Here is a 16,993-nt window from a genome sequence, read left to right as displayed (position 1 = left end):
TGTTTCTCGACGCGCCCATTTCGCCAGTGGGCCTCTTCGGATCTGCCGTCAAAGATTTCGCGGACAGATTCCAGGAGGTTCAGAAGACATCGCAGGCTATGAAGCACTTCCTCCCGAAGCGCTCTAGCTCCGCAGCAGGTCGCTCGAAACAGCCGTCTGCCCGTAGCTCACAGCCACAGCCTGCACCACCCGCCGCCGCTTCTCAGCGCCGCCAGGCCCGAGAACAGAGACCGCGCTCTCGCTCTGCTGGACGCCGCCCCCCTCAGCGCGGGCCCCGGCCGAGGATTGAGATCAAGCCCGAGGTCTCAAAGCCTTCCTAGCCATCCTAGGAAAGCGACGGTGTTCAAATCTCGCTGCGGCCGGATTTTCACCGAAACATTTCGCTCGTCCAGTTCCATGCGATGTGACTGTTCCAGTGTATTTAGCAGTCAACAAGTCGGTTCATTTGCCCGCTTGCCTGCACACAACAGCCGTTTTTACGGCTACCCAGATAAATCCAATAAAGAGTGTATTTTCTGGTGTCCCGGCCATAGCCGATGGTGTTATGAGTGTTGTAAGAATGCCCACGTCACAGTGCCCATTCCCACACACAGACACAGCCCGCCACAGTTCAGGGCTAGCACAAATAAAATCGACTCATGTCGATTGTGCAAACGTAGTGAATGTGCCCACGACACAGTGCCCACAAACACTACACAGTGCGTGTCCCACGGTTTCTGTAAAAACAAAACCAACACATATTCAGTCAGCGCAAGCCGACGGTGTTTTCAGTGCAGTAAATGTGCCCGCTGTCCCGCGCCCACATTCACTCACAGACACGCTGAACCCTACGGGGCTTGTCCCGCTCGTTCTCTCTCCACAATGTGTCATAGAGAAAGCGAGTGCGAACAGCCTGCCCGCCGTGATCGGCGCGCCCCCCGCCTCGCGCACTCTAAACACAGTGTTCATGTCTCAGCACACCGAAGCTCTGCAGCCGCCGCTGTGCCGCGGCCAGAGCCCGGATATCATTCTGCCTCTAGCTATCCACGCGAATGCATGGGCAATGCTTCCCGGGGTATCAGAATGGGTGTTGAACACTATAAAGAGAGGCTATTCGCTACAGTTCGCTCGACGTCCCCGCCGTTGCACGGCGCGTGTCGAAACCACGGTGGACAACGAAGTATCTCATCTACTTCGAACCGAAATAGCGAAACTATTGAGCAAAGGGGCCATAGAACCTTTATCTCAGGCTCAGAGCGAAGGGGGTATACAGCAGATATTTTCTGGTACCGAAAAAAGACGGGGGTCTCAGACCCATTCTAGATCTGCGACAATTGAACAAAGCGCTTCTGAAACGCAAGTTCAAAATGCTGACAACCAGCAAAATCCTCGCGCACGTGCGCCAGGGAGACTGGTTCATGTCAATAGATCTGAAAGACGCCTATTTCCAAATACAGATTGCGTCACGTCACAGGCGATTCTTGAGATTCGCCTTCGAGGGCCAGGCATATCAATACACAGTCCTACCGTTCGGCCTGTCTCCAGCACCCCGTATATTCACGAAGTGCATGGACGCGGCTCTCGCACCCCTGAGACTTCAGGGCATGCGAATTTTGAACTACTTGGACGACTGGTTGATTCTAGCTCGATCACGATCAGAGCTCATAGAACACAAGACCGCATTACTCGAGCATCTCGAGAATTTGGGTCTCACAGTCAATTGGGCGAAGAGTTCGCTGTCTCCCAGCCAGGAAATCTCCTTCCTGGGAACAGTGATGGACTCCCTGTCTATGACAGCACGTCTGTCGCCGGAGCGAGGACTGAACATTCAGCGCGCCGTGAAATCCTTCCGCCGTGGCTCTATAGTCCAGCTCAAACGGTTTCAGAAAATGCTGGGCCTTATGGCCTCAGCATCTTCAGTACTTCAGCTGGGCCTGCTTCGCATGCGCCCACTGCAGTTATGGCTGAAAGCACGAGTTCCGCCCGGGGCTTGGGCCGCTGGTCTGTTTCGCCTCAGGGTCGACAGGAAATGCGTCTCGGCTCTGAAACCTTGGAAAAAAGCCGACTGGTACCAGTCAGGCGTGAGTCTGGGGACTCCCTCGAGTGTGATGGTGGTGTCCACGGACGCCTCCACCTCGGGGTGGGGAGCACTGCTCGAGGGCAGACCGTTCTTTGGCCAGTGGTCAGAACGGGAGAAGCTCCTACACATAAACTGTCTAGAAATGCTGGCAGTAGACAACGCGCTAAGGCGTTTTTGTCCCCAGGTAAAAGGCCGCCACGTCTTAGTCCGGTCGGACAACATGTCAGTGGTGGCATAGATAAATCACCAGGGCGGCACCAGGTCCCGAAGCCTTTACAGGCTGACGAAACGCCTCCTGGGCTGGGCTCAGCACAACCTGCTTTCACTGAAAGCAGCGCATGTGCCTGGTCACCTGAATCTGGGACCAGACAGACTGTCCAGAAACAATGTCCCAGCAGGGGAATGGTCGCTGCACCCGCAGACGATCCAACTGCTGTGGGAGACATTCGGCAGAGCGCAGGTGGACCTGTTCGCGTCCCAGGAAAACGCTCACTGTCCGAACTTTTTCTCCAAGAGCAGGGACGCGCTGGCCCACGTATGGCCCCGACGCCCCCTCTATGCTTTTCCCCCGTCTCGCTCCTGCCCCAAGTGCTGGAACGAATCAGGGAAAATGGATGCCCAGTGCTGCTCGTGGCTCCGCTATGGACGAACCAAACCTGGTTCCCAGTCCTGATGCAGCTGGCCAGCACTGCCCCGTGGCCGATTCCGGTGAGGAGAGACCTCCTCTCTCAGGCAAAGGGCTCGATTTGGCATCCTCGCCCGGAGTTATGGTCCCTACATGTGTGGGCCATCAACGGGTACCCGCTAACCTCCCGGAGGGAGTGTTAAACACGATCACGCAGGCTAGGGCCCCGTCTACTAGACGGCTCTACTCCTCGAAATGGTCAGTGTTCTCTACCTGGTGTCAAGCTCAGGGCTTTACACCCGTAGACTGCGGGGTTACGGAAGTGCTCTCCTTCCTTCAGGAGCTGCTGGATAAGGGTAGAACCCCGTCCACGCTCAAAGTATACGTGGCGGCCATAGCGGCGTTTGCAAAACCGACGTCTGGCCAGTCACTGGGGAAGAACGACCTTGTCGTGCGATTCCTCAGGGGAGCGCGGAGGCTGAATCCTTCCAGACCTCCCTCAGTCCCTATGTGGGACCTTTCTACGGTTCTGGAAGCCCTGAAAGGTGCCCCATTCGAGCCAATCCATTTGTCAGACATGAAGCACCTGTCTTTCAAAACGGTATTTCTTGTGGCTCTTGCTTCAATGAAGCGCGTGGGGGACTTGCAAGCGCTTTCAGTAAGCGCGTCCTGTATTGAGTTTGGGCCTAATGACTCAAAAGTCATACTCAAACCAAGGCACGGGTACGTGCCAAAATCCCTCAACACACCGTTCAGGGCCCAGGTTATTTCCCTGTGCGCCCTCCCGGTGAACAATGAGGAAGCGGATGCTAATCTCCTTTGCCCCGTCAGGGTGCTGAGAGCTTATGTGTCCCGCTCGTCTGTCTTCAGGCAGACCGAGCAGCTCTTTGTTTTGTTTGGCGGACGCTCCAAGGGACTGGCCGCATCAAAACAGAGCCTATCCAGATGGATAGTCGATGCCATAGCGCTGGCTTACGCTTCTAAGGGCCTGCAGTGTCCTTTGGGTGTCAGAGCGCACTCCACGAGAGGCGTGGCCTCTTCGTGGGCGTGGTCTAGTGGGATTTCCTTGCATGATATCTGTATGGCGGCAGGCTGGGCCTCGCCGTCTACATTTATAAGGTTCTATAACCTAGAAGTTCCCGCCTTACAGGCCAAGCTTCTGTCGGTCTAGAATTCAGTACTATCTGTCCCGCTGCGCCGGCGCAGAATGCTGAGTTTTGATTGAGTATCGCTCACTGATCGATGGAACACCTCCATGGGTGTTGAATAGCCCGTATTTTTGCCCAGTTCAGGCTGAACGCGTTCACCCTGTCTGCGGGATATACTGTTGACATAACTAGCTCCTATGGGATGCTATTACGTGGGGAATGATGCTGGTAGCCTCTCTTCTCCGACTCTCTGTGAGTCTACGGTGATTATGCACTATATGAGCCCCGGGCTACTGCCCTTGGGACTTTGGTGTCGGATCCCAGTACGCACGGCGTCTTACATTGTGTTCCCCATAGCGTAAGATATTACGCAGTACGAGAGATACTCTCGTAAGAGAACGTACTCGGTTACTAACGTAACCTCGGTTCTCTCTAGAGAGGGAACGAGTACTGCGTATCTTGCCGTGCATACAACAGCGCTGGTTCGCTTCAGCGTTGAAAACCAGTTTGTATCAGCCTGTCGAGCGTATTTATAGGCCAAGGCCACGCCTATTCTGGCGGGACGCGACGAAATGGGCGCGAAGCACCCCCATTGGATGTCACGTCACGCAGGGCCTCTCTCGATAGGCTTGCTGCTGTGGCCGCAGGGCAGCCAATAGGCGCGCGAGCCGTCTTGCCTATGTCTGCACGCTGCCGCACAGCGTTTTACATTAATCAAAATTAAAGGATAATTTTTGGCTTCAATATCTCGTGGAAAAGAGGTTTTCCCCATAGCGTAAGATATTACGCAGTACTTGTTCCCTCTCTAGAGAGAACCGAGGTTACGTTAGTAACCGAGTACGTTTTCAGTATGCTTGGTCATGATTTAGGAGTGAATAACTTGAATAATCTATATTTGTTACTACTAAGATACGTTACATCCTAATAGTAGACTTTATAACCCTGATTGGTTTGTTGTTATATGGCACCGAATGTCTTATGCAGAGGTGCCCAAGCTTTTTACAACCAAAAATTAAACTTGATTAAAGATAACAGGGCAAATCTTATTGATGCATTTCACTTAAGTAAGTAGAATCTCTTTTAACTAACTTAGTCCTATTATATCAACATGAACCTTTTTTTTTTTAAAGAGCACATACTTGTTTTCCATGTTCATCTTTGTTTAGTGTGTAATGTTGCTGTTTGAGTTCTTCTCTAGGCTATATCAGTGTCAGTGTTTCTGAACTCCCTGAAACGCCTACATTGTAGTCTTGAGTTCAAATATAGGTCTCTGCAGGACAGTAATAGGAGTTACCAGATCAGTGGGCGACAGAGGGGCGTTTTCAAGCGCGTTACCTGATTTGCCATGTCACAATGAGGGTAGGTTTAGGGGCGGGGTCACGTGAAAGGCATCATTTTCATTGCATGATTTATAAACACCCACCAGTTTGAAAACGCCCACACATTTAGAAACACCCGCTTTTGTTCCGCAGAGACCCCATACTCCTTGAGTTTCTTCCAGGAACGAACACATCACAATATTCCTCATTATAATAATTCATATGCAGAATAAAGGGGCGGGGCCTGGTTGAGCTAGTTAGTAGTGTGTTAAAGGGTTAGAGATGTCGTTAAAATAGTCCGAGTGACTACAGTGGCTCAATCTTAAGTTTATCAAACGACGAGAATACATTTCATGCGCAAAAAAACAAAAATAACGACTTTATTTCAACTATTCATTTCCTTCTCTGTGGGCCTTGAGTCAGTTCACTATTGTAATAGCGTACGCTTCTGTTGTACGTCACACGCATCACACACATGACCAGCGTCGGCCAATTCATACTTTGCAGTCACGTGACCTACTATGGATACCTGGCGGGCAACAAATGCTGTAAAACGGCAAATTTCCAATACTAGCCTACAATCAATTATATAGTGAGGCTATTTTGTTTCCATAGCACATTAACAAAACGTTTAATGACTCTAATAACACTAAAAACAATACAATTACTAAATATTAATAATATCACTAACATGACGAAACAATTTTTTACTGTCATTAATGTAGGTCCACAAGAGAAATATTAAGCCAGTAAATTAAGATCGTCGCTATACCGTTATATCCATCGTCGTCTCTGAGAGAACGCGGCGTTAATGCAGCGACAGATGCTGAAAGCTCAGTCCGTTTCTACTTTCACTTTAAGGGAATGAGCGCGTTTACATGCACGTTCTTAACCCGATTATGCTGAATAATAGTGCATCCAATCCCACAACAACTATCTGGCATGTCGTTTACACCTCAAAACACCAACTTTTTCATATTAAAACTGGCGACGTCCTGGCAAGATCCTTGATTAGTTTACTGGGTTTCCTTGCTAGAGAACGACGTTCTTGCCCGCCAGCCAGCACTTGTATCGTCACGTGCAAAGTAGGAATAGTGAGCCTACGTGTGACGTAGCTCTACGCAATCGCACTACGCTAACTGACTCGAGGCCAACAGAGAAGGAAATGAATAGTTGAAATAGTCGTTATTTTTGTTTGTTTTTGCGCACAAAAAGTATTCTCGTCACATGATAAACTTAAGATTGAGCCACTGTAGTCACTTGGACTATTTTAACGATGTCTTTAATGACTTTTCGAGGCCGGCAAGTTTCAATCCCTTAGAAGCCTATGGAGGAGTGATCCAGCTCTCAGATTTAATCAAAAATATCTTAATTCGTGTTCCGAAGATGAACGAAGGTCTTACGGGGTTGAACAACATGAGGGAGAGTAAATACTGACAGAATTTACATTTTTGGGTGAACTATTCCTTTTAAACTGGTGGTTATTAGCCTGGGTTTCCCCTTGCTGCCTTGCGTGCAGCACGATTTTATTCACGCTGCTAGGCAGCCTGGATTCCATGGACCAGATTTTCGCCTCAGCGAGGGAACCAATCACAGAACAGGGAAGGGAGCAGCAAGACGATGACGACGTCTATGCGACACACCGAAGCAGTTTGTTTATACCTATGGATCCAACATGGCAGTAGATGAAGTTACCTTTCAATGCAGCCTTAGATATTGTTCTAAGTAGTTTAGTTAAATCTCTGACCCATCGTCGTCTTCCTCGTCTAATTTCTGTCGCTCTACATACGTAATCTGGTATAATTGAAACGATTGGCTATGAGCTACGTACAGGCGCATTTTATAGACATTCGTAGCACCCAATAAACGGCTCTGGGCATTCGTAAACCACACCTCAAATACGAGAAAATGAACATGTGGTTCCCAGACCTACGTCTCAATGAGAGGAGGTCTGACGTTAGCCAGGCTAGGTGGTTATGGTAAGAGCGGGACATTTCCCAAACACACTCGAAGCGCTCGACCAATCACAACACACTGATCCAGCCGACCAATCAGAGCACAGTGTGCTTTTCTTCATAGAGACAGGAAGTAAACAGAGCGTTACTGACTGACTGGGAAGAGACAAGCTGCAACAACGGAGAATATGAGGAAAATAATGTTTTAGCCTATATTTACATTTTTAAACTTTATGTTTAAACTTAAACTTAAGCATGAAAACCTGTTCTAGTAGAGCCCAAAAACATAATCAAGACTTTGAAAAAGGCATAATGTGGCCGCTTTAATGAAATTCACTGTTAAAACATCAAGTTAAAACAAAAACAAACAAGAAATATTCAAAAAGATACATTAAAAATGAAGATATAGTTCAATGGCATGTTTTTTCCACTTACTTCTGAAAGTGGACGTGTCGGGCCAAATCAAAGGTCATCGCGGGCTAGTTTGGGCATCTCTGGTCTGGTGGATACAGTCAAGTCCCGCAAATGTGTTGCAAATGCAACTTCAAGTTGACTTTAAGTAGCATTTACTATTGTTGAAGCATATTTCCTAGAAGTTATACATCTATCACTGAGACAACCATTTCCACAACTAACTGTTCAGTGTCTTAAAATGTTAATTTATTGCTTTTTATTATAAAAATTAGCTAAAAAAAAAGATTTTTTAAATAGGATGCAACAGAAATCTAATAGTTTTTCTGTCTGTTCTCCTGTATCAGCCTCATCTGTAGTGCTTCAAATGACCAGTAGGGAGCAGCATCATATTAGAAATCAGCTGATGTGACTTTAAGAATATTTGTAAACAAATTTAAACCACAATAATTAGAAATAACATGTATTTATTCTAACGATTAACCCAACTATTTTAGGTTATGGGCCATTTGGTCACATAAAACCCCAATATTGATAATGTATAGCCTATATAAATTTGTTGTTTTTACACCTCAATCAGAATGTTACTCAGAAAGTATTTTGAGACTAACTACCTCTGAAGAGCTTTAAAACCATATGACAATGTGTCTTGCAAGAAACCCCAAAGCCAGGCCGGGTGTTTTGTCCAAATTCTGGGTGGAGGAATTTAAAATTGATCTAAAAAGGAGTCAAGCCTCTAATTCTGCGGAGAAAGATTTGCTACCTAATGCCCAAAACAATCCTTTAATTCCTGGCCACATAATACAGATTTACTAGGGTCACAAGGCGTCTGAAGATACTGAGAGAGACTGAACTTAATGTCTATAAAACGAAACAAAATATGCACACAGACTCTGAAATTTGTTTTCAAAGTTTAATTTTTCATTTGATACAAAAGCATTCTTAAATAAAGTTTCTTAGTTTTTACAAAGATAAATTAGCATTTCATAACACAAAATTAACACGTATTACAACTACAAACAGTTTATGTACAAATCGATCCAGAAGTCCTTCATGAAATCTAGGACTGTACCACCTGCATGTGAGTTTCTGAGGCACTTTCATAATGTTTGTAAAAATAGATCGGTCAATACATTCATCGACCCTACGGGAGTCCCGTACGGCACGGTCAGTGATTGTCTTGTGTCATATTTAGAGTGAATGTGTGTCTGACAGCACACACACACAAAAAAAAAAGTCCCATCATAGCTTTGTCATATCAAAAATAAACGACAGTAACTAAAATATTGAAGGCAGACAGTAGAAATCTCTGAGCAATAATTTATAAAGCGTTCACGTTTTGTTGCAATAAGAGTTTCTGACCTGTAAAAACAGCAACTCTTAAACTTATTTGATCATTGTGACGTTGTGCAAGATGTGAAATGTCATTTAAAACCGCAAAATGGCAGCGGCTTCAACAGTTTAAATTAGTAAGTAACCTTTACACATACTTCTGTCGGACATGCCATTGGACACTGACTTTCTGCTTCAATGTTTCGCAACAAAACTGCATTTCCAACACAACTTGAAAGCATGCTGCAAAAAAGATGTTCTAATCCAGTTTTTTGTCTTAAATTATGTTACTTGAGAACCAAAATGACTTGTCTTGTTTACTGAAAAATGTATAAAAATTAAGTGTTTATGGTTAAAACAAGATTTTTTTTTACCTTTTTAAATTAGGTAGATTGTTCGCTGTAAAAATATATTTGATCAATAAGTTAAGACAACATATGTTTTTACATTGAAAAAAAAAAAAAAAAAAAATCTGCCTGTGGGGTTAAAAATATTTATTTTCCTCTTTAAATATAGTTGATTTTTCGTACTCCATTCCCGGTTAAAAAAATTAAGTTAAAACAACATGTTTTTACATTGCTTTAACATCAAAATAAGTTAAGCAATTTTTAACTTTTAAGTTAAACAAGCTTCAACTCGTTTTTTTAAGTCAGTTTGATGTAGTTTAAGTTGAAATGACTTAAACATTCAAGTTGAATGTACTTAAAAAATGTAAGGCAGCAACTTTTTTTTTTTTACATTGTTGGCAGATATTTGTTCTTGTTTTTAGGGATGCACCGATATGAAAATTTTGGCCGATACCCATAACCGATAATTCTTTATATATGAAAGCCGATAACCGATATATCGGCCGATAAATCTAAATCCAAATTTTTATATAATTTCTGAGAGCCTGATTACAAAAACAAAAGTCTCACCATTAGAAACCACGTCCCAAACACTCAATTATAATGATGTTCTAGCCTATTATAAATACCCTATATGACTGCACATGTTGCACTTTTTTAGGATTACAATCATATTTTAAGCAATTCAAAACCATCATGTTGAACAGTGCGCATCTGAAGCGTCTCAGCTGAAGGAAATAATACATTATTTATCGGCTTTAATATATCAGCCAAATTTTCTTATCGGGCCGATAACGATAACATAAAAAATGTATATATATACCGATACCGATATGGCGGCCGATATATCATTCATCCCTACTTGTTTTAAGCACAAATAAAAACACATTTTTCAGAAAACAAGTCCTTTTTCTCCTCCTCAAGTAAATCTAACTTGATTTAAGAATTTTTAGATATTTGTGCCGGAAAACAAGACAAAAGTACTGAGGAAGAACACTTTTTTTTGGCGTGCAGCAGTAACCGGTTTCATAAGCGTTCAGTCACAGGAGAAATGAACCAGCTAGCGAGGTAAATGGCACAGAGGAGCAAAAAAACTATGTTTCCCAGAATCCAGCACCAGGTCGGGTCGAGTAGCTCGTCCGCACAAAACGAAGGCACTTCAGTGAGAGTTTAACGTTAGGCAGGTGTAGTGCATATTTACACAGGAAAAAAAACTGCACCGTCCAGTGTAAGATCATCTTAAGAACATTTTGCGTAAAGTGAACGAACGATAGTGCTACATGACGAGAGGGACCGTGAGTGCCGGTCACACAACGGTCTCGTTGCCTTTGCCCGGTTTGACCCAGCCATTGGCGGTCCGTTTGACGCGATTGTTTCTCCCGGTGTGAACGAGTCGGTGGGAACATCGCTGCCACGTGTGAAGGGTTTTAGCGGACCAGACCCACATTCCCGATGTGATTCCCACCAGAAGAGACATAAAGATCCGCAGCATCTCCGCCGCCATGTACGAATCCCGCGCTGACTGACGAAAGTCAGTCCAATTTGAAATTTCGTAGAAGTAGCATGCAATTACGCAAGTGGCTGGCACCGTGTATAGCACCGAAAACACTCCGATTTTAACCATCAGCCTCTCCAGCTTGTCCGTCTTAGTCCCGTCTTTTTGTAAATTCGAGCGGATCTTAAAAAGCGCAACCAGTCCGGCTGCGATAAACAGAGTCCCGATGACTAGATACGTGAAAAGTGGCGCAACCACGAATCCGGTGAGCGCATCAAGGTTCTGGTTTCCAACGTAGCACATCCCGGAGAGGTCGTCGGCGTCCACGAGTCGCATAATGAGGATTACGATGGTTTTAACGGCGGGAATTGCCCAAGCCGCGATGTGGAAGTACGAGCTGTGCATTTCGATAGCCTCGTGACCCCACTTCAACCCGGCCGCTAGGAACCACGTTAGCGTCAGGATCACCCACCAAATCGAGCTCGCCATCCCGAAGAAATACGTGAGGAGGAAAACGATGGCGCATCCTGTGTTCTTCAACCCCTCTTGGACCAAAACGGGAACAGCCGCTTCTTCCATGTCGCACGAGATCCGCTCGCGACCGACGGTTAGCCGTACGATGAACGCCACGCTATAAATGTTGCAGCACATGCTAAGGAAAATAATCGGTCGCTCCGGGTAGGAGAACCGTGACGAGTCGACTAAGAACGTAAGCACGGTGAACGTAGTAGATATGAAGCATAGAACCGCCCAAACCGCCATCCAAACATCAGTGAAAACTTTAGCTTGCCGTCGGTACAATCCCGCGTCGTATCCGCACTGTAGCAAACAGCTCCCGCTACGCTTCACCCAAGCGTACTGCTCAACGCCGGCTCCCAGCGCCACACACTCCTCCTCCTGCGGCGCGAACGGTCGAGCCGCGTGAAACGGCGGATCCTCGTCTCCCGGCCCCTCCATGCACATGTGGTTCTGGTCGTTCGTAGGCGGGAAAAGGCTGCAGTTTAGCAGCTCCGGCCACACAAAGCCAAACTCCTGCAGGACCGGAAGACACTTCCGTTTTACGGACAAGCACATGCTTCCGCACGGGCCGATCGGGATGGGAACCTTCTCCGTGCACATGGGAACGTAGACGGAGCACAGGAAGAACTGGAGGGAAGAAAAGACAAAAAAGAATTAGAATCTTGGGAAATCAGGAATGCATTGGTAATACTTTACAATAAGGTTCATTTGTTAACGTTAATGTTTTAACTAACATGAACTAACCATGAGCAATAAAAACAGTAAAATAAAATGCATTTTCTAGTATTGCACATTTTCAGAGAAACTCACACTCTTGCATGTGTTTCTGGTGAGACGTTAATTTGGTGCGTTACAGGTTTTCCTGGTGTGTGTGTGTGTGCATGAGTTGGGAAATACTATGGACTTTCACTGCGGTCACATTACATTTACTTCAAGAAATCAGCAATTGTGCATTAAAAAAAACTAGTGCTGGGCAACGATAAATCTCGATTAATCGCATCCAAAATAAGTTTGTGTTTACATAATATATGTGTGTGTGTATGTGTATAATTATTTATATGAACACACATATATATATATATATAAATATTTGCATGTATATACGGTATATATATATTTCTAAATAATTTATATTCTATATATATATATATATAAATATAAATATTTTATAAATAAATTAAAAAAAATCTTAAGTATATACATGCATATGTGTGTGTATTTATATATACAAAATAATTATACACATATACACACACATATATTATGTAAACACAAACTTTTATTTTGGATGCGATTAATCGAGATTTATCGTTGCCCAGCACTAAAAACATTAAAACAACAACATGTTTATGCATCAATATGGCACTTTTAATCATATTTCCAAGGACTGAAGTGCTCTGGCATTCAGATGTTTGTGATAACCAGTAGCATCTAAAGCAGCTTTAATCACGAGATCCTCCCGCAAACACACATGGGAATCCGAGTGGGAGGTTTTCTCTCTGCGCTGAATCAATAAAACAACAACTGCCTCTGTCTTCACTGCTCACACACACACACACACACACACACACACACACACACACACACACACACACACACACACACACACACACACACTTGACATACTGCAGACATCATGCTGTCCTCAAATTAATCAACGTAGTTAGGCATACTTATTAAGATACTTCATATATTTACACACTAACAGAAAGCTCCTCGTATATTCATAATTATGTAAACAGATGATTGTGGCAGTTTATGAACACCTCTTACTAATGTACACAAGCACAAGTCCGTTTAAAGAGTTTATTACGGCATTCACGAGGACCGTTCCAGGAATTTAGTCGTTACAAGTATAATGAGATAAACACACTGTGTGTGTAGAGTGTACAGTATGTGATTGTGTGTGTGTGTGTGTGTGTGTCCTGGCTATGGTCTTAATGCGTGTATGTGTCTGTGTGTGTGTGTCAGTTTGAGTTTTAGATCATCAGAGTGAGGACAAAGAGAGTAAAGTGAGGACGTTTCGGCTGGTCCTCGCTTTCTGAGAGCCTTTAAAGAACTGTTCGAGGGTCAAGACTTGCTTTTAAGGTTGAGGATTAATGTTCAGGTTGGGCAGTTAGTTGTGATGGGTAGAGTTAGAGTGAAGAGCTAGAGATTACAGCGTGTCAATGAATGCCCTCACAAAGATATATGTACAAGACAAGAGTGTGTGTGTGTGTGTGTGTGTGTGTGTGTGTGTGTATATCCTGGCTACGGTCTTGATGCATGTATGTGTCTTTGTGTATGTGTGAGTGTGTTTATGGGTATGTTTATACTTGCTACGGTCTTTGTGTGTGTGTGTGTGTGTGTGTGTGTGTGTGTGTGTGTGTGTGTGTGTGTGTGTGTGTGTGTGTGTGTGTGTGAGAGTGAGCAAATTCTGGGTAAAGTTCCAATTGATAACTACATTGGCATGACTTTTTTTACATTATTGTTTATAAACATTACTAGCACCTTAATAATTATTATTAATTTTATATAATTATCCTAATATTATTGGATAATTATAGTCCTTATATAGGACTGATATTAATTATATAATATGCAGTATATATAATTATTAAATACTGTAAATTGTTTGAATCTTTCACCACATTAATATGATTAATAGCAATAAGATACATAATATTTTTTATAGTAGCCTAATTATTGTAAAATATAAATAAATTATGATCATATTTATGTTTATTATTATATAATTATTAGTATAAATCATTATAATTTGAATCTTTCTTTTGTCACAATTTGATTCATAATTGCGACAATAGTACGCCTTATAATAATTATTATTCTAATTCATTATACTTTTATACGTCACTATTATTTGAATATTTCCTTTGTCACAATAATATAATTAATAACAATAATACGATTAAAATTGTATCATTCATGATTGATTTTAACATTTTATGATAATTTTGTAATAATTTAATAATAATGATGCTTTCATATCATGTCAAGATTTGGAAAGTGACTAGTTTAAAGTGTGTGTGTGTGTGTGTGTGAAGGTTCTGGTTACAGTCTGAATATGTGTGTGTGTGTGTGTGTGAGAGAGAGAGAGAGAGAGAGAGAGTGTGTAGGTTCTGGTTACAGTCTGAATATGTGTGTGTGTGTGTGTGTGTGTGTGAGAGAGAGAGAGAGAGAGAGAGAGAGAGTGTGTGTAGGTTCTGGTTACAGTCTGAATATGTGTGTGTGTGTGTGTGTGTGAGAGAGAGAGAGATAGAGAGAGAGAGAGTGTGTGTGTGTGTCCGTGTGTGTGTGTGTGTTGTAAGCTCTCACCTTCAGCTGGTTGGAGCAGCCGTACTGTATTAATGGTGTAAATGTGGTCAGCTGGAGCTCGGCGTCGGACTGCAACACGTTTCCCACCAGGTTCGGCATCTTGGTCACATTGTATCCCAAATCCTGACACATGGAGATGCGGATCGGGTCGCAGGTCATCTCCTCCTCGTCCCCGAACGCGTGCGCGAGCCCCAACCCGAGAGCCAGCAGCGCGAGCCCGAACCCGAACCGAGCCATGACGATATTGACAATCCCAGCGAATCACGGGAGCGCGGAATTTCAGCACGAGTTTGCCGGAGTTCAAGACTTTCTCACTTTCTCACAGTCTCGTGCCAGAGCAAAGCAAAAGGGGAGGTAGCGCGAGAGAGTCCGTTAAAGTGTGAAACGACCCCGTGTCCCGTTAGTCCCGTTCCGAAATCAACCTCACGAGCGTCCTAACAGTCTACGAGTAACAATCCGTATCGCTCTCGTCCGTTTCTTGTGCGGGCTCCGGTGTGTCCGTGGCGCGGTCGCGCGGGTTCTGCCCGGTTGAGTCTAGACGGAGACGGGACAACTGCCCCGGGACGCGCGTCAGCCAATCAGAGCGCCCGCTCGAGAATGTGGGCGGGGCCTAGAGTGGCCACAATAACAACACACAATAAAAAAGAGATAATTTCTTCATCAGGAGGCTATCACCCTTTTATTTTTAGTTTAGTGTTTTTTTTATTATTGTTTATTGCTGGGGTAATCAGCATTTAACTCAGGAATTTCCTTTTTTTGTTTAACTTTTAAATAATTTAATTTAATTAAATGTATAATACATTTAAGTTCATCTCCACATTGAGTGTTTTATAGTGTTTCCCTGTAGATAAAAAGTAGTGGTTACGCTTCATTTTACAGTGTCATTGTTACATGTTACTATAGTAATAAATATAAATTATGCATAATTACATGCAACGAAACCAAACCCTAATCCTAACCCTATAGTAAGTACATTTAGTTACTTAATATTACTTAGTACTTTAATGTATAATTACAGTTTAACAAAGACACTTTAAAATAAAGTGTAACCCAGTACTGAGTAATATTAATTAACAACGTGTACTTACTATAGGGTTAGGATTAGAGTTGCATGTAATTATGCATTATTTACTGTTATTACTATAGTAAGTACATATAACATATGTAACAAAGAGACTAACAAAAGTTGCTCTGATGGTTTTTCATGCCTATTCTTAAAGTCTTAAAAGTTAGTCATCTATTTTTCATCCTTTAAGACTAGTCCTAACTTTTTAAAGTCAGTTACATAAAAGCTTGAAAATAAAAAAAAGTACGATTACTTCTGTCTAACTGCTAGTGGGTCAATCTTAACATAGTGGCTAAGTTTCTGCGACTGTCTCCAGGTATTTTCGTTATCTTAATAAAGACAGATATTGAGTTGTGTTCAGCAGGGATCCAAACTGATTAAAGTGGTCCGTGTGAAGAAAGTCTTTTGGACAGAGATTTGGGGTCTGAACCCAGATTACAAGCGTTAGATTGATGCGTCTCCTCCCTCTGTTTCGCCTCACTGCTCACTAACTATCAGAATAAAACCCCCGGCCCGCTCCCAACCCCCTCCCGTGACCCGGACAGCCCGAGGTCAGGAGTAATTAGCAGTTTTTAAACGACAAACTGGGAAAGAGGAGACAAGCGGGCTGGTATCCGTGGAGCAGCCATTAAAATGGTAATGAGCCGATAGATTGTGCTCCAACAATCCCAGCAGTCTTCAGTCAGCCCGTTTGATTGTCCGCGAATATTCCCAGTGATCAAGATCATTGTAGAATGACAAACATGATGCACGGTATGCAAGGGTGTGCAACACAATAGACGTTAGTGTCGACTGGTAATCAAGCCATAATGACTTTAAATGAGAGTTACTGGACGTGTGAAACACTAAATTCAGAGTCATTAGGAGTTAATGATGCACTCCAAAAAACATCTTTAAAATGCTATTTAAATGTGCAAATTAACTGGATAATTGTACTAAGTGTGGTTTATTAATTGCACAACAGCTACTGTAATCAGAAATTAAAATTAGATGTTTGGAAAGTTTATTGAAAACTGCTCCTGATGAACGAATTGAACATGACGCCTGCGTGCAAATCCTTCAGAGATAAGTTTACACACGAAGTACCGGTTACGTAATTTATTGGTACTTTTTGGTAATTTCATGACTTACTAATTTACAACGTAACTATAGGACGTTGCATGCTCATTTCTTTTGCTCTTTATATATTGTGAGGTGATATTTTTGGTGAGACTTTTTATTTAAAGTCCCCCTGTACTCAATAATTTGATTCCTTAACTCATCTTTGATCACCAAAATTACATATTTAAATGTTTTTTCCTTGGAAAAAAAATCATCATGCCTTAAAATAGCTTGAATGTAATTAGACACACATTTAAAAGACTAAAACAAGGCAAAGTTTGGGCTGTAAGTGAAAATTTAA

General features: G+C 43.3%; 1 protein-coding gene and 1 long non-coding RNA gene across 3 annotated transcripts in view; one reads left to right on the top strand and one right to left on the bottom strand.

Moving 5' to 3' along the window:
* The window catches only part of LOC143715484 (uncharacterized), a 71,557-nt gene that overhangs the window by 1,893 nt on the left and 52,671 nt on the right, over window positions 1-16,993 (top strand). The window lies entirely within an intron of this gene.
* Window positions 8,417-15,050, bottom strand: fzd4 (frizzled class receptor 4). Its single transcript, XM_077209007.1, has 2 exons — window positions 14,526-15,050; window positions 8,417-11,837 (listed from the first exon to the last, which is right to left on the bottom strand). The coding sequence occupies exons 1-2, from the start codon at window positions 14,760-14,762 to the stop codon at window positions 10,503-10,505; spliced, it is 1,572 nt and encodes a 523-aa protein (XP_077065122.1). The 5' UTR covers window positions 14,763-15,050; the 3' UTR covers window positions 8,417-10,502.

Source organism: Siphateles boraxobius, unplaced genomic scaffold, assembly GCF_051911475.1.
Source record: "Siphateles boraxobius isolate OS27281-9 unplaced genomic scaffold, OSU_SipBor_1 6, whole genome shotgun sequence".
NCBI classification, from domain to species: domain Eukaryota; kingdom Metazoa; phylum Chordata; class Actinopteri; order Cypriniformes; family Leuciscidae; genus Siphateles; species Siphateles boraxobius.
This window is presented reverse-complemented; position numbering and strand designations above follow the sequence as displayed.

What these genes read in the sequence shown, in the direction of transcription:
- fzd4 (XM_077209007.1), bottom strand. Translation starts at nt 14,762, where the DNA reads ATGGCTCGGTTCGGGTTCGGGCTCGCGCTGCTGGCTCTCGGGTTGGGG. An exon ending in GCTGCTCCAACCAGCTGAAG is followed by an intron (nt 11,838 to 14,525) that starts GTGAGAGCTTAC and finishes TCTTCCCTCCAG; the next exon opens with TTCTTCCTGTGCTCCGTCTA.